The 25786-nt window shown below is 42.8% G+C and overlaps 1 protein-coding gene across 2 annotated transcripts in view; it reads right to left on the bottom strand.

The window, feature by feature from the left end:
- Nucleotides 1-25786, bottom strand: part of ERG (ETS transcription factor ERG) — a 135196-nt gene that overhangs the window by 96516 nt on the left and 12894 nt on the right. For both annotated transcript variants that reach the window (XM_033053527.1, XM_033053525.1), the window contains exon 2: nucleotides 2591-2678. In XM_033053527.1, the coding sequence (XP_032909418.1) occupies nucleotides 2591-2629 (39 nt within the window). In that variant the 5' untranslated portion in view covers nucleotides 2630-2678. The remainder of the gene's footprint in view (nucleotides 1-2590; nucleotides 2679-25786) is intronic.

Raw genomic sequence — 25786 nt, 5'->3', positions numbered from 1 at the left:
TTCTGCACATGTTCAGGCAGAAAACTTAAATCTTGAATCTGCAAAATCTTAATAATTCAGACACTTCCCAGAAGGTGAATTTCCAAAGTTCCAGCTCTAAGTGTGCATGGATGGGGCTGTGTCTGCTTATTGAAGGACATAAAGAAACACCAGGGTGTGATGTGTATACATGGATTAATGTAGTTACATATGATGTGTGTAAACAGTTAATTAAACAAAACCTTCTAAAGGATGATTGTAATGAACTGCAATGTAATGAACTGCATCATAACAGCAATGAGAGACATGGATCATAAAATCATGGAATGGTTTGGGTGGGAAGGGACATTAAATCATCCAGTGCCACCCATCCATGGCAGGGACACTCCCACTGTCCCAGGTGCCCAGCCCCAATGTCCAACCTGGAACTGAACATTCCAGGGATCCAGGGCAGCCACAGCTGCTCTGGTACCCTGTGCCAGCCCTGCCCACCTCACAGGAATTAATTTTTTTTCCCAAAATCTTAATCTAAATTTCCTCTGGTCCAGTTTGAAGCCATCCCCTTGTCCTGTCACTCCAGTTCCTGATGAACTGTCCCTCTCCAAACTTCCCTGTAGCCCCTTCAGACCCTGGAAGGTGCTGTGAAGGCTCCACAGAACCTTCTCCAGGCTGCAAAATCCCAACCTCCCCATCCTGTCTCCAGCCTCTCTTCCCAACTCTGTGGCCTCCCCTGGACTTGTTTCCATGTCCTTCCCATGCTGGGGGCACCAGAGCTGAGATCAGACAGACACCCAAAGCCCACCACACCAAAGAGGCTCTCCCACATCCCCTGCACTTTATCCTGGCTTATTTTTAAGAATGCAGCTATGTCCACTTTTAAAGCCAGAGTGACCCGAGCATCCGTGGCTGCTTTCCCAAGAATGTGTTCAGCCCACAGCAGGCCCTAATGACATAAACAGAAATCAGAAGGATTTCAAGTGCAGTTGGCCAGCCTTCCTACCCCAAACACAGCATTAAAGTAATTGCCTTCCTCACACCCTTTTTCAATAAAACAGCAGCTTTGGGGTGATGCTGTGCTGAGAACAGGCTCCTACAATTCCCCTGAACACACCATTACAGAGATTTTTGTGCAGCTCTCTTGCTGTAATAAGATACTTTCATACCCAGCCTTGCCCTGTCCCACTAACTCCTGTGGTTACAAAAACCTTCTCTGGGCACCAGTTTTGGCAGAAAGCATGAAAATGAGTTACTCTATATGTTATTTCTGCTGCTGTGGGCATTTAGACAGCATGAAGAGATATTAAATCCCCTTCAATGTTTGTAAGTCTTACTGGCTGTAACCCATGTTGAGGCAAAAACTCAGTTTTTTGAGAGGAGGAGGATTTGTTTTTCTGTTCTTTCCATAAAAACAACTGAGGAGCAGAGGGCTGTGGAAGTACTGGGTTTGGAAAACCTGGAGAGGGGGAAAGAACGAGCTCTCCCACTACTGCAACTCATCCCAGTAACTAAACACAACCCAAAAACAACACAGAGGGAGAGAGAGAGACAGATTCTCCCATTCACTGAGTTTTACAGAAAAAGGGAGTTGCTTAAAATAATATTTCATTTTTATTCTATGCTTCAGTTAAAAATAAGTTGTAAAGTGGAGCTTTTTCTAGAGAGAGCTGCTGACTGGTAGATGGCAGCCAGCTGAGGAGAAACTCCATGAAAGAAAATGTAATTTCAAAGAAAAACAGACAGCAAGGCAGTCAGAAAGAATGAAAGAATCCTTAAAATCATCAGTGCCTCCCCAGCCATGGCAGGGACACCTCCCACTGTCCCAGCCCCAGTGTCCAACCTGGAACTGAACATTCCAGGGATCCAGGGGCAGCCACAGCTGCTCTGGCAATTCCATCCCAGCCCTTCCCCACAGTATCCAACCTAAATTTCTCCTCTTTCAGTCTGTACCCATTACTATTTGTTCTATCTTGATAAAATTTGTGTGCAATGCCCCAAAATGTCTTGCTCTCTGCAACAGCTGTATCTGCCACATCTCACAGGTTCCAAGTCTTTCATAAAGAAGGATAAGAAAACCACAGCAATAATAATAATAACAATAATAATAGTCATAATGCAGTAAAAGCAAACACTTCCTTCTGAAATACAGCAAACAATGATGGTTTTAAAATGTTTTAAACATTGCATTGAATAAGGTAAGGGATGCTTGTTTGGAGCTGAAATTTTGCATTTGCTCATTTTCCCTCTGCAGTTGAATTTAATGTTTGCCACTGGATGTCATGGAGCAAAATCAAGGACATAGAAATCCAGTGTTTTTCAAGGAGGTGTATTTTATCAAACACACCAAATATTAAAGGATGATCAAGGAGGGTTAATTTTAGAACAAGTTATTTTTAAAATATCCACGTGCTTCAGAGCAGATCCCACAGGTGTCAGCAATAAAGACGGCAGGGCTGACTCACACACCAGCATGTAAATACTGAGGAACAAAAAAGCCCATGCTGGGCAGTAGCACAATTTATAAACATGCAAGAAAAGCTGTAGTGTGTGTACATATTCTTTAATTTTATGGCTCTCCAAACATCTGAGGACTCACAATAAACAGGAAACTAACCTTGATGTGAGCTGCTGGATCGGGGACAGTCTGAATCATGTCCTTTAACAGGCCAACGTGTTTACCAGGAGCTCAGATCCCAAGGCAGCTGCATAACCAGAGAAACAAAAGTCATACCATTATACTTTAAATGTTTATTTTCGATAGAAATCTCTTTTTATAGACTGATAAGCATCTTTCCTTCCCCAGACCTCCTCAGGACTCAGCTCAGCTGAAGTTGTAAGTCACTTCTGCCTCCATAGGGTCTGCTGAGGATTTATTTCATTGATTTATTTCATTTATTTTCAGCCCTGAAATTTTCATGAAAAAATGGTCTTTATTTGCAATGTACAGTTTTCCCAAAATAAGAACTTGGGACATGCTCTGCCCTGCCCAGCCCCATTATTCACCCAAGATATCAGAGATTTCCACAAGCCATTCTTCCCAATTTAGAAACCCACAGCAGGACCGGGACAGATCTGCAGCTGATATAAAAAAAATGACATTTCACTGAAGCTGTGCCCGTTTACAAGAGCTGCAAATCTGGTCCAGACCCTCAATTAACAGCACTTCAGAGCAGGGATGTTCTGGAATCCCTTATCCATGCCCAGTAATGGAGTGCAGAGGGGCTGGGGCAGGTGGGGTGCATTTGTCTGCATGTGCAGGGGGTGGAAAACCATTAAAGCTCTTTAAAATAACAACAGTATTTAATGCAAATAATGTGGGGTTACTGCTCTGTAACTTGAACACCAAATAACTGCTAATAAATTGGGATAAATAAATAAAAAATTAGAACATGTGGAAAAATTTAGGAGCATGAACATCATTAAAGTAATCTTGTCTTTTTCTCTGTTCTCCCTTAAAGACTGGAAAATTCCCATTTTTTCACACAAGAAGTTTCCTTCTGCCCATGCTCTTGAACTCAACTTCGAAAGCAGCAAGGCACTATCAGGAAAACTGTAATTTTCCCCAGCATCAGCTTTTTTTTTTTTTTCTAAATTTCATTATCTGCTCTCACATTTACACTAACTCAAAAATCAAATTGCATTTTTTCCTGTTGATTTAGGAGAAATACTGCCTGGCTAACGCTGAGCTGCAGCTTGCCCCAGAGACAGTGAAGTGAGGGGACCATCTATGACCTATTCAAGTCTAATCTGCATAAGTTCCATTAAACAGTGAAATTAAAGGTATCACCATTTAGATCTTTGCACACTTCTTCCTTACTATTTAAAAGAGCCAACTTTCTCCCCCTTCAAATCCATGAAAATAAAGCAGCTCACTTGAAGACCAATTAAAGAAATCCCTAAACAAGCCGAATTCCCTTTTTGTCCACTTTTCCCAGCTATCTGTGGACGATCAAATAGGACACTGACATCAGGGATTTAAATGAAGATTTTTTTCCTTCACAGAACTTGAAAAGCAAGAGATGCTTTTTCAGTAAAAGCAGAATTTCACCAGCAGTGCTGTTCAGATTGAAGTCAGACACAAACACCAGCAGCACTGATGTGCTTTCAGTTCCCTCCCTCCCTCCCCCAGTAAATCCATGCCTGCCACATCCTCACTGGATTTATGGGATTCATATTTTAAGCTTTCGAAACATCACACGCAGGATCTGGAAACTGCTAAGTTTCACATAAACTGGACAGAGAATGTGTTCTGAATCCAGTGTTACATCGTGTTTGCAGAGTTTCATACTCCCAGCACCGTGATGCCACAACTGCAGCTCGCCCCAGTTAAAGCCCACCCAGGAAAGGGGGTTTGTGCCACACCCAGGTTTATTTGGTCTCTCTAAAGCCTTTGCTCAACTTCCAACAACAGCTAAGCTTAGAAAATAAATAGGTGCTGAGCTCAGAGGTGGGAACTCCATGCCAAAATGCCCTGTGTCACTCAAAGCAGACCCTTCTCTCAGAGCTCGGTATTGAAGCTCTCAGGGTTAAAGAGAAGTTGTTTGAGCTATTCCAGGCCTCATTTCACATTTCATATTTTCAATATTTTCATATTCCATTACTCATTTCACATCTTTTCCCAAAAAGATGGATTCTTCATGGAAGAGGACTGAGAACATTTGCAAACCAGTTGCCAACTCTGTACCACAAAGAACAGGAAGCAAAGATAAGCAAAAGTTGTCCAATATGAGCTGGAAAAATGAGTGTGCAAGTGTTCTGGACATTTGACTTTTCCCTTGTACTGTTATGAACTTAGAAGTGGGAATTCTGCTTTAAACCCAACCATTGGCAGTGTATTCTTCTTTCTCACCTCAATATTCCAGTCTTGCTACTCTAAAGTGGGACAAATCCTTGTCTGCAAAATACACAATTTTTATCTTTTCACCTCCAAAAATCATGGCTAAAAAAAAATAAATAAAAGCTTTGACAGTTTTCCTTGCTTGTTCCAAACAGAACTCCAATTTTCATTATTTCAGCTCCAACTTTATGGGCTGGAATTGGAAGCTTCCAGACATTTTGGTACTAACTTGCTGAGGAAGATGGTGTCTATTGCCAGATCCTCTTCTACCCCAAATTTCCTGCTGGTCATGTCTGTGCATGATGGCCAGGACAGGGTCTGCTTGGTGCTACAGGGTTTGCCCTGCATCCCCTAAAATAGCAGGACTCTAAGGCAAAAGCCAAACCTGACACTAAAGCCTGGCTTAGGGAGATGCTTCTATCCAGGAAACTGGAACAAGGCTATTACAGCAGAAACGGAAAGTTAAACACTTGTTTAACAGCCTTCCTGATTTAGAGTTATCCTGGAAGGATATCCTGGATAGGACTCTGAACAACCTGGGATAGTGGAAGGTGTCTGTCTTGGGTTACAATACAGAGTGTGATAAAAGGTATCTGTTCTATCACCATCTGTTGAGGGTGGGGCAGTGATCCTGATCTCCCTGGGAGATATTCTGCTAATGGGCCATCCATTGAAACCAGGCAGGGCATTGTTCTTTATCTTTTCACAACCCATCCTTCCTCCAGCCAGTCATTTTCTGCTCATGGCCATTGAGTCCCACTGTGGGACTGATAAAATTACTGCATCCCATTGGGAGCTGCTCCAGCCAGGGGGAAGAGCCCAACATTTCTTACCAAGATAAAACAGAGGTTTTGGGACACTAAGGGAGCCCCTTTCTCCACTGCACTCCAGAGGAAAACCGGATTTCTCCACATCCCCACTGGAGCTCCGGAGGGAAACTGCACCTTGTACAGGAGCACTGCTCCAGCTGAGCCACATCTGTCACTGCAGGAGGATGCAGCCACCATGGGATGGGACTGCTGCCAACACCCTGCCTGACGGGTGTCAGGCTGTACTCTGACCTGTGTCAGGGTTTGGGGTTTGTTCTTTGTAGTGCTGTATTTCTATTTTAATTTCCCTAGTAAAGAAACTGTTATTGCTAAGTCTCATATCTTTGCTGAGAGCCCCTTGATTTCAAAATTATAATAATTTGGAGGGAGGGGGTTTACATTCTCCATTTCAAAGAGAAGTTCCTGCCTTTCTCAGCAGACACCTGTCCTCCAAACTAGGACAGTGTCCCTGCACACAATGGGAGTGGAATGAGATGATCCCTTCAACCAAACCATTCTGTAATTCTGTAATTCTGTGGTTCTATAGAAGGATGAATTTGTAGCCACAGACCAGGTTTTTTTACACTTCCTGGCATTCCTGAGTCAAGACTAGCATTTACTAATCCAGTACAGTTTTTTGGGACTGGTTTCCATCCTCTGTCACATCCAAAGTGTCACACAGAAGGACAGCACTAGTGAGAAGCTGCAATACTTGAGACAGTAGATGCAAATTCCCCTCTGAGGCTCAGGACAGATTAAAATATCAAGACAGAAACAAGTTATTGTACAAAACCAGCCAGAGCTGGGTGTGCCAGGGCTACCCCACACAGGAGGAGCTCTGGAACCTGTTGTCTTTCTGTGCACACATTTAAATACATTAAAGGGTTGTAAATATATCAAATCATGTACAGATCTACAGCTCACCAGATGTGACTGCATTGCTCTTTCTTTCCTATAGATCTTCCAAGAGGATCAGACTGTTTAATGGACACATATATTGCCAAATCACTGGGGCTGAACGTCCCCTTTGTACAGGGGCTGAACACAAACCTCTCTCGTGCATTTTCTCACCTTGCAGACAGATTTTAGGTGCATATTCAGTAACTTGGCATGCTGTGCTCACCTAAAAACCCCAGCAGGTTCCTCCTGATGTGTTGCAAGCCCTGTGCTGCAATAAAGCATGACAGGGCAGTGAGCAAGGCTGACAGAAAAGGGCTCCAGGCCAAACTCCGGACACGCGACACCCACGTGGAGCAGAGCGGGGCTGCAGAACAGGAGCACGGCCTGTGCTGCCTCTCTGCCAGCAGTGAACGTGGCCCAAATCACAAATAACAGCAGCACTGAGGCTGGAAAACAGCATCACTGGTGCCCATGGCCACCTTGTCACCCTGAGTGCCACCTCCAGGTGCCACCTGCAGGGATGGGCACTGCAAACCTCCCTGGGCACTTCCAATCCCTGAGCTCCCTTTCCATGGGGAAATTGCTGCTGCTGTCCCCCCTGAGCCTGCCCTGGCCCAGCCTGAGGTCATTCCCTCTCCTCCTGTCCCTGTTCCTGGAGCAGAGCCTGACCCTGCTCTGGCTGCACCCTCCTGTAGAGGCTTCCATGAGCCTCTTTTTTACCCTCTTCAGCTTTTTCCAGGCTAAAGGTACTTGTTTGCACAGGGAATAATATTCAGGATACAGCCCCACTTGTAGCTAACTCTGCCTGATGAAGGATGTTTAATCAACAGCAGACAAGGTGTCAGAGTGGCTGGTGCACTGCCAACAAGGACAATATTGATTAAATGGTGATCCAAGCCCAGGCTGGGGGACACAGCTCTGCCTGCAGGCTCTCCCCAAGGAATCTCGTGTCCCTGCTGCCTGAGATGTGAGTGTCAGACAGGAGAACAGCTCTGAATGGCACTGACAGAATAATCAAACACAAGGGGCTTTGAGGAAAGCCCCCTGTGCTGTGACAACTGGGACTGGCACACACACACACACAGGGGTGCACAGTCTGGTGATGAATAACCACACTGGCATCACACCAGATTTCTACCAGCGTGATTCAGGATGTTTACCATTACTCACAGGAGGTGAATCCCTCAGCAGCTATGCAGAATATCCCAAGTCAGTGCCAGCAGGACTTTCAGACCCTCTCACATTGTCATGCAACGGGACTGGTCACATATTTTAAAAGAACTGATGTTTTCAGATGTTGGAAAAGTTTGAGGCATCCCTTGCTGGTTTGTTTTGCCAGGAAATCTCTTTTTGTGTACCTGGGTCGTACCAGCTCTGGTCTAAGTGTGTAGCACAGAGAAAGGCTGGGATATTTGAAATTCAGAGCACTACAAACCTGCTCTCAGTGATGTGCAGAAACAGCATGAACTCCTGTTGCTGCAGGTTAGGGCCGCACTTCTTAGGTAGATAAATACACTACATGTGATTTTCAGCCTTTCTGGACACCTAAAATAACTCCAGTTATAATGGGAGCCCTCATGTAGACTATTTAACCCAAATCTAGGCTTGCTGCACTTTAGAAGCAGCCTACACACCCAAGGATGCACTAAGAGAAAATGAGAGTGCAGTTATTCCCCTGTGCTGCTGCTTTATTCATACCATAGGGCTTTACTGAAATTATCACGTTGTTATTCATTTTTTAAATTAACAGAAGTACATAAATTTTAACATTTAACAGGAATAAGAAGAGGTGCAATCTTTATCCACTGAAGTAAACAGAACCAGCCCTTTGTCCTTTGCCTGTGGGCAAAACTCAGGAGCAGAAGATCCTTACAAGTCTGAAATTTGGGAACTGCTAAGCAAGCAAAATAACTTTCCTGCCCAGTATGGTACTGCAGGTTTAATGCCTTCCCTTCTCTAATATTTCCAGGTTAGGAGAAGGTGCTGCAGCTCCTGCTGGCACCTGGGGCTTGCCAAGAAGCCAAGGGGTGCCCCAGGAGGGGCTGAGGGACCCCAGACCCCTGTGCCTGCAGGAATGGATTTCTGGGGAAAATGGCTCCAACTGCAGCACTGTCCCAGTGAGGAAAGGCCACAGCAATGTTTATAATTCACATCTGTAAAGCAGCTAAGTGTGAAACACCACAACTCTTCCACTGGCAGGGAGCTGTGGATACAGCAGAGCTGCTTGGATGTGAGCTCAAAGCTTTATGTTTAACTTGTGGTTGGGTAGAACCACTTCAATTTTGGTTGGTGTGGTTTATTTTTTTTATTTCTTCTTTCAACTGTAACCTCTCAGGGTTTTAAACAGCCTCAACAATAAAACCTTGAGGAAAGATCTGCACCCTCAAGAAATGCTACTGTTCATGAGCAGTCAGTATTTGCTGTTAGGGAAGATTTGACTGCAGGTGAATACACAAATAAAACAACTGTAAAAGGACAAGAAAACCAAAATACAAAATAGATGTGCCAAGCCAGGAGGTTTTCTTCAACTTTCCATTCTCAATGATAACTTCTTGTACTCACCCTGACCTTGCAGGACAGAACCCCCTGTCTGATGTGCTTAGTTCCTTCAGAGCAATTTAAATAGAAGTATAATGAGAATTTTTGAATGACATCTCTTGATAGTTTGGATGAGGGATTTTTGTTTATTATATGTCATTATTTGTTTAAAAAAATCAGTGGGAAAAATAAAAGCTGGTCTCAATTCCTGCAGAAAAAAAAAAAAAAAAAAAAAAAAAAAGCCACATTTTTCAGAAATACCACCACAGGTTAATCATGGACTCATAGACCTGCCATGGCAAGGACACCTCCCACTGTCCCCAGGCTCCACCCCAATGTCCAACCTGGCCTTGGGGATCCAGGGACAACCACAGCTGCTCTGGGAATTCCATCCAGCCCTGCCCACCCTCCCAGAGAAGAATTTTTTCTGATATCCCATCTAACCCCACCCTCTGGCAGTTTTGAAGCCATTCCCCTGTGCCCTGTCCCCCAATGCCCTTGTGAAAATTCCCTCTGCAGCTCTCCTGGATCTCCTTTAGGCACTGCAAGGTGCTCTTAGGTCCCCTGGAGTCTTCTCCATGCTGAACAGCCCCAACTTTCTCAGTGTGTCTTCATAGGAGAAGTGTTAAATCTCCTTCTTCTTTCTTTTTTATCTTTATCTTTATTTTATTTTATTTTTAGATTTTTTAAATGGAAATAAGGAAAACTCCACCACCCATCCCTCCTCCTGAAATCGAGGATTTGGTTTCATGGCCATGCCAAAAATTCTCTCTCTTACACAAGGTTAACAGTATTTCTGACACTCAGGTCAAGAATACTGGTTGAAGTGGCAGCAAATCCCATTTCTGACTGGATTGCTTTGCAGCAGCACCAGCTGGAGTGCAGGGAGCCCTGGTGGCCCTGGAGACCTCAGGACAAGGCTGGAGGGAGCAGTCCCAGCTCAGGGCTGCAGGTAAGAACTGCTTGGGTTCAACCTGACCATGGCACCACAACTGGAATATCACCCTAGGCAAGTCAGTAACCAGGGGACAAGCCAGTGTCACCCTGTTTGACAAGCACACATGGCCAGGGTTTCACCAACAGCAGCACCCCGTATCCCCAAAGTCTGTGGGGACAAAAGGATGCAGCAATCTGAGAACATTTCTCTGCCATCTGTGTCTGGCCCTCGACACTGAACATGGATTTTCTTCTGAGTACATGTTGATTGGAAGGGTCAGTTCCACAGAAATTCCCTCTCCTCCCTTCTGAAGGATGGAGAAGGCACATTCCTGTGCTACCACCCTAAAGTGTCTGTGCAGCTACTGCTTATCTCATGTTCCAGCCCATGATCTCAGGGGAGGATACAGCCCTAAATTAGCTCATTTACAGTAGGAACTTTAAACTACAGCCAAAAATATTTGGTTTTATTAGTACTCCCTATATAGTACGCCCCTGACCAATAACTTGTTTTATTTATTTTTCTGGCGAATTACCATGTTCTTATTCAAAGCCATAATGAGGATTATATATCAATGTGGAATGCAGAGCAGCCATTCCTGAAACTCCCAACTGCATATAAAAGAGTTTGGAATTCCCCAAACACTATCTCTTCAGCCCAGGCCACTTACAAATGTGCTTAACATGAATGAAGTAATATCTTCAGAAAGGAAGGAGACTTTTGAGTCACGTCTGACACATTTAACTGCACCAACCACTTTCCACAGCTCCAGATTTTGACTGTGTGGCTTAATACCAGGCAGGGGTGTTTGACAATGATTACTCCCTGATGCTTATCCTGTTGCAGGATATTTGGACACACACATGGGATGCCAAGGGCAGAGCTAAGGCAGGAATTCAAGACTTTGTGCCCTTCCAAGTGCAAAACCACAGAGGTCATCAGCAATGTTCTGAGATCCAGTAAAATTTCCCTTTCTGTCCCATGTTAGACCTGCCCTGGCAGATTTCTGTGTTTAATTATTCACACTCAGCTCAAGCTTAGCTGAAGGTGTGCACCAGTCAGCCCCAATGACCATGGAGTAACCACCACATTATTCCTGACTGCAGGTTGTAATTATGGACCTTAGTTCTCTACAGAAATACGACTCTCCAAAGAAAAATATCGCTTTGTGGAGAAGCAGGATGACATCAGCAGAGATATATAGTGACAAAGAGTAGTTTCTAATTTACATTCACTCCCCTGGTTAAAGCCCAAGCCTGTTTCAAAACATTTTAACTGGTGCAGCACTTAAATTACATCTGAGGAAAAGATACACAAACTACCTGCAAAATAATGAATGAACAGCTACCTCAGAAAGGAAATCTCATACCTCCTTTTGAAATATAAAGGCAAAAAAAAAAAAAAAAACAGTTTTAGAAAGTGAAACAAGAAGATCCACTTCAATATTAACGAATTACATACAGACTCATGGAATCACAGAATGGATGGGTTAGAAGGGATCTGAAAAAATCATCCAGTTCCAACTCCTGCCATGGCAGGGACACCTCCCACTGTTCCAGGCTGCTCCACCCCAATGTCCAACCTGGAACTGAACATTCCAGGGATCCAGGGGCAGCCACAGCTGCTCTGGTAATTCCATCCCAGCCCCTCCCAGGGAACAATTCCTAATTCCCAATATCCCATCCAACCCCACAGTGAAGCCATTCCCTGTGTGCTGTCCCTGCAGCCCTTGGGAATTGTCTCTTCTCCAGGTTTCCTGCAGCTCCTTCAGGCCCTGCAAGGCCACCCTGAGCTCAGCCCAAAGTTTCTCCTGTGGCAGGCTGAACAATCCCAGCTGTGCGCAGCCTTTCCTCCCAGCAGAGCTGCTCCATCCCTCTGCTCATCCTGGGGCTCCTCTGGGCTCTCTGAGCAGCTCCAGCTCCTCCCTGGGCTGGGGCAGGGCTGGGACAGCTCTGCAGGTGGGATCTCTTATCACCATCCCATGGTGGGTGTTATCAGCTCCTTCAGCCTTCCTTGGCTTCTTGTGATTCTTGGACTTTAGAGCCTTTTTTCTAAAAGAATGATTGTTGGATTGGCAGTGCAGACATCCTGCACTCACTTCTGATTCCTGAATTTTCCAGACCAGGAAGGTTCCCCTGTGAACCTGAATCACAGCTGATGTACAGGAGATTGGACCAGATCTTCTAGCTGCTCTCCAGCTGTCAGATACCTCTGCCTCCAGTTGTTAATTCTGTTCACAGAAGATCTGTTCTAATAATCCCATGGAAAATGGAGCACAGAATCAGGACAACTTTTGCAACACAAACAGCAATTCGTATTTTCAACCACATTTAAGCATGAGTACAAATTGATGGCACAGACTTATTAAGCAAACAGTATTAATTATAAAAAGTCATTAATAACTCTGTGAACACCTCACAGTTTTTCAAGGATAACTACTTGATTAAATGTGCACAATCAGAAATTACATACACCACACACTTTCAGTAATTCCTGAGTGCGTTAGACCTGTGTATTATTTACTGCAGATTATCCAACAGTTCTGTCAAACCCAGAAGGGTCTTGAATTCTTACAATGAAAAAATTGGAGAATCTTCAATTCATTTCAGGGAGATCTAAAGTATAATGACAGTTTAGAATACATGAGCAAGAAACAAAAAGTAGTTAACATTTTCTCTGCTTTCAATAAATTTCTCCTTCAGTTGTCATATTCACAAAACGTATATGTTGTTCAGGAACAGAATGTACTGGCACTGAGTCTGTTGCATGCAAGCACTCACTTTTGGGGATGCAACAAATGTTTCTGTAATCTGCCCTGGAAAGTCGTCCTGCTTTTTCTCCCCCCTGGTTTCTGGGGATGCTTCTCATTCTAATGAGGAAAATCACTGTTTTAATGAAATATATATAATTTTTTTATTCTTATTTTTTTTCCCTGTGCTTATAGAGTTGCTTTTGACGGTCCAGGGGCTGCAAAGAGCAGAGCCTGTCCTGGGGGAGTCACCCATGAGGCAGCTCCAGTGAACACCTCAGAATCTATTCCAAAAACCTGGAATTGAAACTCCTAGAAACATTTCTGGAAGTGTTCAAGGCCAGGGGCTTGAAGAAATCTGATCTATGAAGTGTCCCTGCCCTTGCAGGGGGTTGGAACAGGGTGATTTTCAGGTCCCTTCCACCCCACACCTTTCCAAGATTATCATTTATCCTGATAAACTGATGTAGTTTCCCAGCTCAACCTGCACACCCCAAAAGAAATTAAGCTGGACCTAAGGTGCTCCAGGGAGTGGGAAAAGTTATCCATATGAGGAAACTTTTCCAAAAAGAAGCTGGCACAGCTAAGGACACTTGAAAGTGAAACAACACTGGGCTGAGGCTGCTTCCAGCACCTTTATTTCCAAACAAAGGCATTTGCGGCACCTGCTTCCCTTCTCCAGGCAGGTCTGGGGGTGCTTTGTGGGGCATCAGGAGGGATGAAAAGTCCTCTGTGGAAGGACAAACAACACAGGAGGTCCTTCACAATCCCTCTGCAGGGTTTTTCTGTTGTTCTGCAGCTCCACCCTTCGCAGGGACCATTAACACAAACATGACTGGCAACACCATTTTTTTTTTTAAAGTATTGTTAAGACAAAGTGTAAATACTTGTGGTGATCCTTCTTCAGAATATTAGTAAATACAGCCAGCTTCCAGTGGAAATTATCAACTGACCACAGAACAAAACTCAACACCCTTCAGACTAACCTTCATTTCTATTACTAAAAGCTTTTTTACTCCTTTTGTACGTCTTTGGCACAAAATACTTTTTTTTTAAATTTTATTTTTCTTTATACTTGTGGCACTTTCAGTTCTGATGTTGGAAAGCAGAAGAAAAAAAAAGAAAAAACCAGAACAGCTGTATAAACACAAGAAATAAGTGACTTCCATTAAGTGTTGACCTGCACTGCAAAAACTGTTCAAATATACAGATCAGAAAGACTGGCACCTCCATTGCAGCTTGAATCTCACTTTATCAATAAAAAATGTTAATGCATTACAAAAATAGAAGTATACCATGTCCTTAGCAAGAAAGTACCTTGAAAGGATATAAATCATCTCCAATAATGCTTTGATTTCTGACCTTCACAGATTTGTTTTCATTTTTTAATTTCAAATGCATTTGAAGAATGTCTATAAATAGCTTATACTGACTGAATGCATAATTTTAGGCTCATTTTTTCAGCATCTGGATTTTGAAGTACTTTGCTGGATGAAACATGGACCTGTCATCCATGAAACTGTAAAGTCCTGTGTTTAGAAAAGTACTATTTTAAGGAGCTAAATGCATTTGCTTATAGTGAGTGTAAAGCAGTAGTATTAAATTTGTAATACATTACTGATCCTGCAAAGAAAGGTCCAAAAGCATTTTTAAGCAAAAATTAAAGTTTGACTTAGAAATTCAAAGCAACAAATTTCACATGGAAAAAAAAACCCTCATTATTTCTATATATATATGGCAAGGGAAATGCCTGTGTTCCTCCTCACACACTAAAAACAGAAGGAAGAGGAATGTATTTAGCTCACCAAACCTGAATTCACAGCAGGCAAAAAAACTGCAGCAAAAAAAACTGCACAGAGAGTTTTGCATGCAGATAAGTGAAAAAAAAAATATATTAACTATTTTATTAACTATAATTGCTATGTGCTTTATTTCCAGTTGGAGGAGAAAAGTGATTCCAAGGGTTAAGGCAGGTTTCAATCCCCCTTTTCCAGCAGAAACTGGGAAGGCCCCAGCATGAAAAAGAGATGTAGATGCAACCTTTGGAAGCTGTTCCCCCAAAAACAAATGGGAATAATTGTCATGTGTGAATACATGGAATCATCATAGAATCCCAGAATGGTTTGGGTTGGAAAGGACCTTAAAGTTCATCCCATTCCATCCCCAGCCATGGCAGGGACACCTCTCACTGTCCCAGGCTGCTCCAGCCCCAATGTCCAACCTTGGGCACTGCCAGGGATGGAATATCCACAGCTCCTCCAAATCTGTGCAAGAACGAGCAGAACTTCACAAGGAAAAAGCTGCAGTTTCCTTCTTGCTTAGCTCCAATCCAAAATCAGGGTTTAATAGAACAAATACCATCCAGACTTTCCATAGATGTAATAGGAAGCTCAGGAATGGGATACAGGAGGCTTTTCTTAAGCAGAGGGGCCTTTTATATTTAGTTATTCTGTAATTAGTTGTTTTTATTGACATAAGGCCTACAGATGGCTGATCCATTGCTCAGAAACAGGGCCAGAGTTTATGATCTTGCTCCATTTATTGTCTTGCCTTCCATGAACAAAAACACCCAACAAGCACAGGGCTCCATCCCACCGCTGTCAAAGAGCAAAACTAGCACAGATTTCAGCCACTAAGGATCAAACTCCAACCACTGCATGGGCACACACATTTCAGCCACCTCTCAAGGGGTTCAAGCCTGGAAGGAAGCAGCAATTCTTCCAGCCAGGAGTTCTGCTGCAGAAAATTGCTCATTCCCAAAAATACAGGGGTGTTTCAGAGGAATAATTAGGAGGAATAATTTAGAGGAATAATTCCAGTTGTTCCTTTAGCAGGGGAAACCCAAATAATGCCTTGCCCCATATAACTGGTATATTTGGGATGGTATTTGAGGGCTGTGAGGAATACAAGACATTGCACCTCAAGCTGGCCATCTATTGGATTCCTTGTCACAACAGACAACCTGAAATTGTTTACATTCTTCCAGTACTTTCACAATCAATATGTTTCCTTTGTTCTCTCCTTCCAAAGCAACAGATTCCCATCTCAAATTTTCCTGCTAAAAAAATTATGAAATATAGACAGAGAATAATGTTGAGATTTAGTGGTGGTTCTAAACCAGACTGCAGAGTTTAGAATAAATTGTTATGTACTTCCATGCATTTATTTTGTTGTGTTTCAGCCCCTCTTCCCCAAAGATGCAGCTGTAAGCAGGATCAATCACTATGTTTTAATACTACAAATAATTCCCATTCTTCTTTCCTGTTTTCCTCACTGTTTCCCCAGGTCCCACTATACCTAGGAAGGACATCTCCCAGCTCCCATTATTACCTAGGAACTGCTATTTTTTTTCCCACTTTTGTAAAACATTCTGTTTCCAGGTCTCACTCCCATCCCTATACTCCACGAGAGCTGAAAAATGTTACACCCAAAAATGATTCAGCATTTTTTTTAATTCCAAAACCCTTTTGTTCATTCTCTTTATTCTCTGCTCATTCTGACCAGCTCCAACAACAACAGCAGCGACAGAACAAGGGGGAATGGCTTCATGCTGACAGACAGTGGGGTTTGATGGGATATTGGGAATTAGTAATTGTTCCCTGGGATGGGCTGGGATGGAATTGCCAGATCAGCTGTGGCTGCCCCTGGATCCCTGGAATGTTCAGTTCCAGGCTGGAGCAGCCTGGGACAGTGGGAGGTGTCCCTGCCAGGCAGGGGTGGCACTGGATGATTTTTAAGTTCTCTCCCAACCCAACCATTCCATGATTCTGTGATGATTCTCTGAATTGCACCACTGCTCTGGCCACCTGTTCCAGTTGTGGCCACCCTTAGAGCAATCTGGTTTTTATTTTTATTCCTAGTCACAGTTTCCACTGTTGCAAGTTAAACTCCAACCCTTTGGCCTTTCTGTCTTCTCTGCACCTTCCCATTACATAGCCAATGGTGGTAATAACAGTTTTGGTTTTTCTGTCTGCTCTGCAAACTTTGGACATTTTTCATTCATGCTTTTGACCTCTTTTCTCAGTGCTACACTGGCTACTACCTCACTGCTGCAGCAATTCAGTAAAGTTAAAAAGGAGATTTAATGTCCCTCTCTGTGGATACATCTGCCTGTGTGTGGTGTTACAAGTTAAGGCATTATTTAAAGAGCATATGAACCATTAAAATAGGTAATTAGGCTATATTCCATTTCTGAGGGCCAAGCAGGCATTGTAGGTATCTTGTACATGTTAAAATATATTTTTGCCATCCACCAGTATATTAAAAACAAATTAGCACATGGCTATGGTGGCCTCATCAATTCTTCAAACCATTGACTTGACATGTCAAAATTAATGTATGATCAGAGCTTAACCAGGATTCAAAGCCCTGGTGCAGCTCTAAAACTTCATTTTCGGTTCCCTGAAGTTATTAACTATTAGAAAAACTCATGTATGTAAACTTTTATTAGGCATGTTAGTATATAGATTAAGATTTATGCTTTCTGCAACATCAGTCATGCTGTTCCTTAAACAAATGTACCCCTAAAAGAAGAGAAGGAATAAAGCAAGCTCCAAATTCTTAAGAATTTAACTCAATGATACAAAACATTTCCTTTAAATGCAGATCCAATTTTGTCCACGTTTTTATGTTCTAGGTGTGTATAAATGTCAATCCCCAATCCCTAACAGCAATGACTCTGCCTTTTCAGTAGAAATTAAAAAGTAAATTATTGTCATCACCACTCCAAGCTTTGACTTATCCTCGTGCTGATGAAATAGAGTTGGCATGAGAAAAACAAATCAATATTGTCCCTTCCACTCACTGTCTGATGAATGAAGTTGAAGTTGCAATGTGGCAAAATTTACAATAATTACACGATTATAAGCCGCACCTGATTATAAACCACAAGTCTGGGTGTCAGCAACTGTCTTGGGTTCCAATACAGAGTGTGATAAAAGGTATCTGTTCTATCACCATCTGTTGAGGGTGGGGCAGTGATCCTGATCTCCCTGGGAGATATTCTGCTAATGGGCCATCCATTGAAACCAGGCAGGGCATTGTTCTTTATCTTTTCACAACCCATCCTTCCTCCAGCCAGTCATTTTCTGCTCATGGCCATTGAGTCCCACTGTGGCACTGATAAAATTACTGCATCCCATTGGGAGTTGCTCCAGCCAGGGGGAAGAGCCCAACATTTCTTACCAAGATAAAAACAGAGGGTTTGGGACACTAAGGGAGCCCCTTTCTCCACTGGACTCCAGAGGAAAACTGGATTTCTCCACATCCCCACTGGAGCTCCGGAGGGAAACTGCACCTTGTACAGGAGCACTGCTCCAACTGAGCCACATCTGTCACTGCAGGAGGATGCAGCCACCATGGGATGGGACTGCTGCCAACACCCTGCCTGACGGGTGTCAGGTTGTACTCTGACTGTGTCAGGGTTTGGGGTTTGTTCTTTGTAGTACTGTATTTCTATTTTAATTTCCCTAGTACAGAACTGTTATTCCTAATTCCCATATCTTTGCCTGAGAGCCCCTTGATTTCAAAATTATAATGATTTGGAGGGAGGGGGTTTACATTCTCCATTTCAAAGAGAAGCTCCTGCCTTTCTCAGCAGACACCTGTCCTCCAAACTAAAACAGCAACTTTTCATTCTTTGTCCATATATAAGCCGCACCTGATTATAAACCGCAGTTCGGGTTCGAACCAAAATTTTAGTCAAAATGGTGCATGTATGTACAATGGGTTGTGTATAATTCATGTGCCCACCTCACGGAACTCCCAATATCTAACTCAGATATTGCAGATCCTCCTTTAATTGCATCCATCCTCCCAACATCCTTCTCCCCCTCTCCTCGCAGAAAGGCAGAGCTGCTGTTTCCAGAAGTGCACAAAGCACCGTGGTTTGACAATCTTCATCCCACTTCTGAAACCTGGAGGGCAGCTGGGGACCCACAAAAATCCCCCTCAGGGAGACCATGCCCACACCATCAATGGGAAAACAACATGCTCCAAATATCTCCCCTTTTCCAGTGGCTGCAGAGGGAATAATGGAGATAAAAACCCTTCAGCAGTGCTGGGAGTAAGCAGGGCATGGAGTCAGGGGGTAAGGAACAATCAGGCCTCGTTAATATTTGTGAAACAATTAGTCACTAATTAGGCCGGCTTCACATTTGGAAAAGGGGAATAGCTTTAATTAGAGTGGAATTACATCCCTCTGACAGACTTCAGAGGGAACTCTAATGGCAGGATGCAAACTATAAAGTCTGCCAGGCTTTTACAGAGTTTAATGGCTTATGGAGCATATTGGAAGTATACAGTCCTTTCAGTGTGTGTAACAACCATCTGCCACAAAACCCCACATCCCTGCCAGGATCACAGCTACTAAACAGGGGGAGAAAAAGAATTTTAAACCAGCAACCAAATCCCCAGCTTGGATCAAGCATCCTCATAGCTGCATTTGGGCAGCTTCTCTCCCTAATGTAGAAACCTCTCTCCCCATGGAATTCTTGCCACGGAATATAAGGAAAAAATGAAGTGGCATTTAAGGAGATAAATACTTCAAAGTACACTTTCTCCTCTCCAGTCATGCTGTTAACTAAAGGAAGGGTCTGCACATGAACTTTCAGCCTTAACTAAGTAAAATTAATTTAATTCATGCCTTCTGTTCCTCACACTGGGGCTGAAAATGGGCACTGGCCTCAACATAAAAATTTCTTGGGAGCTGCAGTTGTTCTGCAGCTTAGTTTGCACTGGCTTAGCTCTAAACCCCTTCCATGGGGATAAACAGCAAATCTTCAACTGCAAGCTGTGGGGTCTCTCCTGTAGAGTCCAAGGAATTCTTCCTAGAGTTTGGATCTGAGGCAGGACAATCCAACCAAAGATATTTACCTGAAAAAGCACAAACACACTCCCATCCTCTGAAATCAAAAGTGAACAAGATGGAAGCAGATGATGTTAAAATCCTGGGGTACATCCATGTTAGTCCCTGCTGTTTCCCAAGTATTTCCACCGTGGAGCTAGACTTTTCCATCCTATGATTAAAGATTTTATTTAAAAAAAAATTTAAAACTACTACTCTAATTGTGGACACTCACAGTGTCTGTGAAGGATTTAAAATTAATAATTTGGGCTTAGGAGCAAGAACTCTTTACAAAGAATTTCCTGCACTTGTAAATACTCCCCCTTCTCATCTCAAATATGGAAAAATGGGACACTTGTGGGAACTAAGTGTCAAAGTATTCAGAACTAAAGGTTTAAAGTAGCACCTGGGGTACCATAAGCTTGTTGGAAACCAGCACAGGTGATCCCCACACACTCACACAAATTAACAGGTAAACAGTGCACCCACCATACAAAGATGTTATTTTCCATAATCACTAGGGAAAAAAATCTGAAATTACTCTGGGAGTAATTTCATAGTCAGATTCCCTGCTCATCTAACATTCCCTCAGGACACAGGCTGCCTCTAACTCAGTCATCAGGTAAAAGGCAAATAAAAGGAAAAAACATAATATATATTAGGGAATGTACAGGCAAGGGCACAGCTTGTTTCTGAGAAGATGTTGCCTTCCACAGGAAAGAAAAGGAGATAATGGCAAAGGAAAAGCAGAAAAAAGCATTGTCTGTTATGTCAAAAGACCAAGGAGGATAATTAATATCCTGCTTTGTGCCAGTCTTCACTTTACTGCAGCCTTGGGAATAAAGTAAGAGCAGCACACACAGTCTGGGATGCCCAGGCTGTCCAAAGGTTATTATGACCACTACAACCTTTTAAATCCTCTCTTATCTTGGAGTATTTTATGGCAGGCCAGGTTAGTTGATAATTTTAACCCAAAGTATTTTTAATAGAATTTTTTTTTTACTTTGTCATTGCATTTTGTACTTTTATGGTAGAATTCTGCTCCACTTTATCACCATCACCTGCAAGTCTTGATGCACCACCTCCATTTCTGGAAAATGAAACCAGAGCATGTAACTTTGTTGAGAACACTCTATGACAGTCATTCAGTTATAGAGAATATTCTGAATTCTATTTTTTATTATTTTTGAAGCAAATAAAATAGAGGCATTTTATAGTCACCTTTAATTTCCAAGAAAACAATATCTACCAGTTATTCCACTTCAGCAGTGGAAGAAAAGACAAAGATAATATCAGTATTATACTGATTTTTTTCAAGGTCTGCTTGCACGAGGCTCTGAGCAACCTGGTCTAGTGGAAAGTGTCCCTGGCCTTGGCAGAGGGGTGGAACTGGATGATCTTTAAGGTCCTTCCAACCCAAACCATTCCATAATTCCATGATTTACCAGCATGGCAGAGGCTCCATGAGGCAGTGTCTGGAGCTGGCTCCTGTGTACACTGAGGTCTTGCATTGCTGAGACCTGTCTGGCCAATTTCTCCGTGGTACAAACCCAGAGGGTTGTCACAAAGTCCAGACAAATTTATGCTGAGAGAGTGAATTTCCTCCCTCGAAATTCCTCTCCTCACATTTCCCTCTGCCCAAGACTTTATCTCTTCTGCTCGTCTTGGGGAAGCCACAGGAATGAAAAAAAATGGGAGATGTTGTCAGGAGCAGGACTGGACTGTTAATCAGGAAAATAAATGAACCTATAAAACTCATATAACCTCACAGAATATAAAGTAAAATTGGCCTGGTGGTGACAGTTTAATTCTAACCACTCTCTGCCAAAGTTTTGCTCTGGGTATGAATACACAGGTTGTCCAAAAGAGCAGCAAATGCCCCTTCTTTCCTAATTCTGAGACACTTCTTTCAATGCACATAGTTCAAGAAAAATCAGATGTTAAAGGAGATATTTATGATTTCCAGGACTCAATAAACTGCATTTACACTTAGAGTACATTGGCTCTTTCGGGGCTGAAAAGACCATAAGACCTCATGGATAGTTGTATAAATAAATGAATATATGAAATCTAGTAACAGGAACTCTTCTGACTCATAGGAGTCTTTGGAAAAATCCCCACTAATCTATTAATAATAAAGAATCTGTAATGCTAAAATTGCAAACCCCAGCAGGTCCCCTGTTCTTAGCATACCAGAGAGACTTTTTCTGGTAACAGTAGCATATTCAAGACAGCACAGGCTTGACACAAGCCTTGTTCAAATTCTGCAGCCGGATACCTGGAATTAGGAGCATTCTCGTGCAAGATATTGGATATTCAGCAAAATTCTCAGCTCAGTGTATAAAGCAAATATTTTTGAATGAGATAAGTGTAGAAGTGCCCAGTGCAATCAATCAGTGTAGGATTCTCAGCGTTACTGGGACGGGTATCAAATTGTGTTCATTTTTTCCGCGTCTTTCATAAGAAGGGTCATTCTTCTGTCCTTCATAAGGACATGGAACTCTTGGAGCAAGTCCCAAGAAGGGCCCTGAGGTTGATAAGGGGTTGATAAGGAGCAGCTTCCCTATGGAGACAGATGGGAGAGTAGGGGATGCTCAGCCTGGAGGAGAGAAGGTTGTGTGGAGACCTCAGAGCAACTTCCAGGGTCTGAGGGGGCTACAGGGAATCCAGAGAGGGACAATTCATAGGAGCTGGAGTGACAGGACAAGGGGAATGGGTTCCAACTGACAAAAGGGAAATATGGGTTAGATATTGGGAATTAGGAATTGTTCCCTGGCAGAGTGGGGAAAGGCTGGGATGGAATTGCCAGAGCAGCTGTGGCTGCCCCTGGATCCCTGGAATGTTCAGTTCCAGGTTGGACACTGGGGCTGGAGCAGCCTGGGACAGTGGGAGGTGTCCCTGCCGTGGATGGGATGGAATGAGATGATCTTAAAGGTCCTTTACAACCCAAACCACTCTGGGATTCTCTGATACCTGAGGCTGGACACCTCCACGTGCATCAGAATGAACTCCCTGCCTTGCCAGTGTATCAATCACTCACAGCTACAGAATCCTCACTGCCTGCATGAGGAGTGTTTTTATTATTCATAATAATGTTATATATTACCTGCATTACCTGTGAGGTGTTCCAGGTGAGCTCAGTGATCTATTAATAAAAGTCTAAGACTTTTCTTGGTCAAAGTCCAATCTTCAGGCTGCCAAGCTCTCAGAGAGAAAATAAAACACACAAAGCTCACCTTCCTGCTGTCATGTCAGGAGAGCACAGTTTGCCCAGAGCAGCTGTGGCTGTCCCTGGATCCCTGGCAGTGTCCAAGGCCAGGCTGGACATTGGGACAGTGCAAGGTGTCCCTGGGACAGTGCAAAGTGTCCCTGCCCATGGCAGGGGGGTGAATGTGATAATCTTTGATGTCCCTTCCAACTCAAACCATTCTATGATGCTACAGTTCTTGCTGTGTCTAAATCAGAAATTTAGAGTACAAGGAACATGCATTAAAGTCCCCAGGATTACATTTCAAGGCTTCTTTCATGGGCACTGTCTTTGGGGAATCTGAAATTTTGATTATTCAGCACAATTCTGCTGATTCCTAGGGTCAACTACATCAAGTAACTCAGCAGCATGTACCCCAAAAGGCCCTGCCTGTCACTCTTGCACTTAACTTGTACAGAAAACATAGATTATTTCCTGCTTTCTGCCTGTTCTCCATCCTGAGCACTGATGTGATCATTCCTCACATTTCCAGGTTCCTAAAGTGGACAAATAATAGAACTGAAAACACACATATAACACTTCACCAACTATTACAGGCACAGTGCTGTGACTGCGAGGCCTGAATTCCTTCCTTCCATTCTCTGTTAGTTTTGTGTATGTTTTATTTTTTACACAGTGCTTCAGGCACCACTCAAGAAATGATAATTTCCCCACACTGAGACACAGTACAGTAAACAAAGAGAGGTGGAGAAGATCCCTTTAGCAAGGACACCACAAGGGTTCCATTTTTATCTTCATTCTACAATAAATGAGAGTTGAGACACCACACTGGGTGCACAAAGGAGTGCTTCTTCACCTTTTCTTCCATCAGTTTGGGAATGATTGCCTGGTTTTGCCCAAATGTCTCGGTTTAGTTTAGTTTGCAAGTTCCAACAGACTTAATTTCTGTTGTGGGATAGGGTTAGGAGTAAAAGTAGATCTTCCTCCTAGGTGACTTCAATACAAAACCAGCACACAAATTTAACAGGGTTTAATAGACTTGAAAATATTACATTCCATCAGGATTGAGGGGAGCAAACTGCTGGGTGAAGCAAGGAAATAAGAGCTGGTGACCTACTGAGGAAAAGCTGAAAGGAAAAGTCCTACTGAGGAAAAGCTAAAAAGGAAAAACCCTACTGAGGAAAAGCTAAAAAGGAAAAACCCTACTGAGGAAAAGCTAAAAAGGAAGTGTCCTACTAAGGAAAAACTAAAAAGGAAGTGTCCTACTGAGGAAAAGCTGAAAAGCAGCACATCAGAGAACTCACACAGGACAGCACTGCTGAAAGGGGTTGATTTTTGCAGCTCACAAAATATGGGTTGGGATCACTAAAATCATGGATTTTTCCCATCTGAAGAAAACCCTTTCTGTGCCCACATTCCTGCCCATCAGCAAGAACAGACATTCCCTAAGTGACAAGTTCCTGCCACCCTCTGAGCATCACCACTGTGTGCTGGGGCTGTCACCAGCAGGTTCAGCTCAAATTTACCTGGGCAAGGCAAGGATTTCATCAGGACAAGAGGAAAAGGCCTCAAGTTGGGCCAGCAAATATTTAGATTGGATATTAGGAAGTAAAAAAGGTGGTCAGGCATGGGAACAGGATGGTGGAACAATCATCTCTGGAGTGTTCAGTGGATGTGGCACTTGGTTTAGGGGTTGGATTTGATCTAGGAGGGCTTATCCAACCTTAATTATCATATGATTCTAAGGCTGACAGATCAATAAAGCTGGATCTCAGCTGAATCCCTGGTCCAACTTCTGTGTTACTTTAGTGTGAGATTATATTAATGGTTTTAAACTGACAGAGAGTAGGGTTAGGTGGGATATTAGGAAAAAAAATGTTCTCTGGCAGGGCAGGCAGGGGCTGGGATGGAATTGCCAGAGCAGCTGTGGCTGCCCCTGGATCCCTGGAATGTTCAGTTCCAGGATGGACATTGGGACTGGAGCAGCCTGGGACAGTGGGAGGTGTCCCTGCCATGGCAGGGGTGACACTGGATGATTTTTAAGGTCCCTTTCAACCCAACCCATTCCATGATTCCATGAGAAGCAGCATTTGCTCCCTCTATGTGATCATCTCCTAGCAGTTCTTTTCCCTTTTGCAAATAACTCTAAGATTATACACACCCAGTATCTTGAATTAATCTTCCTGTCACCATCTGGAGATGGCCAAGTCCCTTCCTGACTGTCACACATCTTCCTGCTTTGACACAGAGTTGTTAAAACATCACCAATTTCTCCAAGCAGGAAATACAGGCAGTGCTTTGTGGAGCTACCAGATATCCACAGGTGCCTGCACAGTATCCAAATCTGTGATTTGGCCAGGAACTTTGCCAAGTTAACAACAACAAGTCTAGCAAAGAAAAAAACAAAACAAAACAAAACAAAGAACAAGCAAAAAAACCAAAAACAAAATAATAAAAAACAAACAAACAGAAAACCAAACCAAACAAAAAAAAAAAAAACAAAAAAAGTTTCTCATAGTGTTTTAGGCTCCAGTTTTCCACAGATTCTTGAATCTATTTCAATCTCAGTGCCAAAGGGATATTCAAACACAAATATCTCTCTGCCCAAAGACCAAGGCACCTACACCTTATTCACAAGATAAATCCACTTTTTGTGACAAATTTATCTATTAGTTGCCCTCAGTAAATCTTAGGAAGAAAAATACCAAGCAAAGAGGTATTTATATCATTTATACTCAGAGTAAACCAGGAATTTTTTAGTAAGACTGTATTTAAAATAAATGCTCTTTCATAACAATATGATTAGCAGAAGTTGTCCTCAAGAAAATCAGCACCACAGCTCAATAATATATTTGTATTTGAACAAGAATGAAAAAATATTCAGATAATGTGAGACATTTTCAGCTTAGAAGTGTGTTAGCTCTATTAATGCAGTGCTTTTAAAGAGAATTATATAAAAACTGATTTTAAACTATTAATGTTTCAGTG

Source organism: Catharus ustulatus, chromosome 2 (assembly GCF_009819885.2).
Source record: "Catharus ustulatus isolate bCatUst1 chromosome 2, bCatUst1.pri.v2, whole genome shotgun sequence".
NCBI lineage: Eukaryota > Metazoa > Chordata > Aves > Passeriformes > Turdidae > Catharus > Catharus ustulatus.
This window is presented reverse-complemented; position numbering and strand designations above follow the sequence as displayed.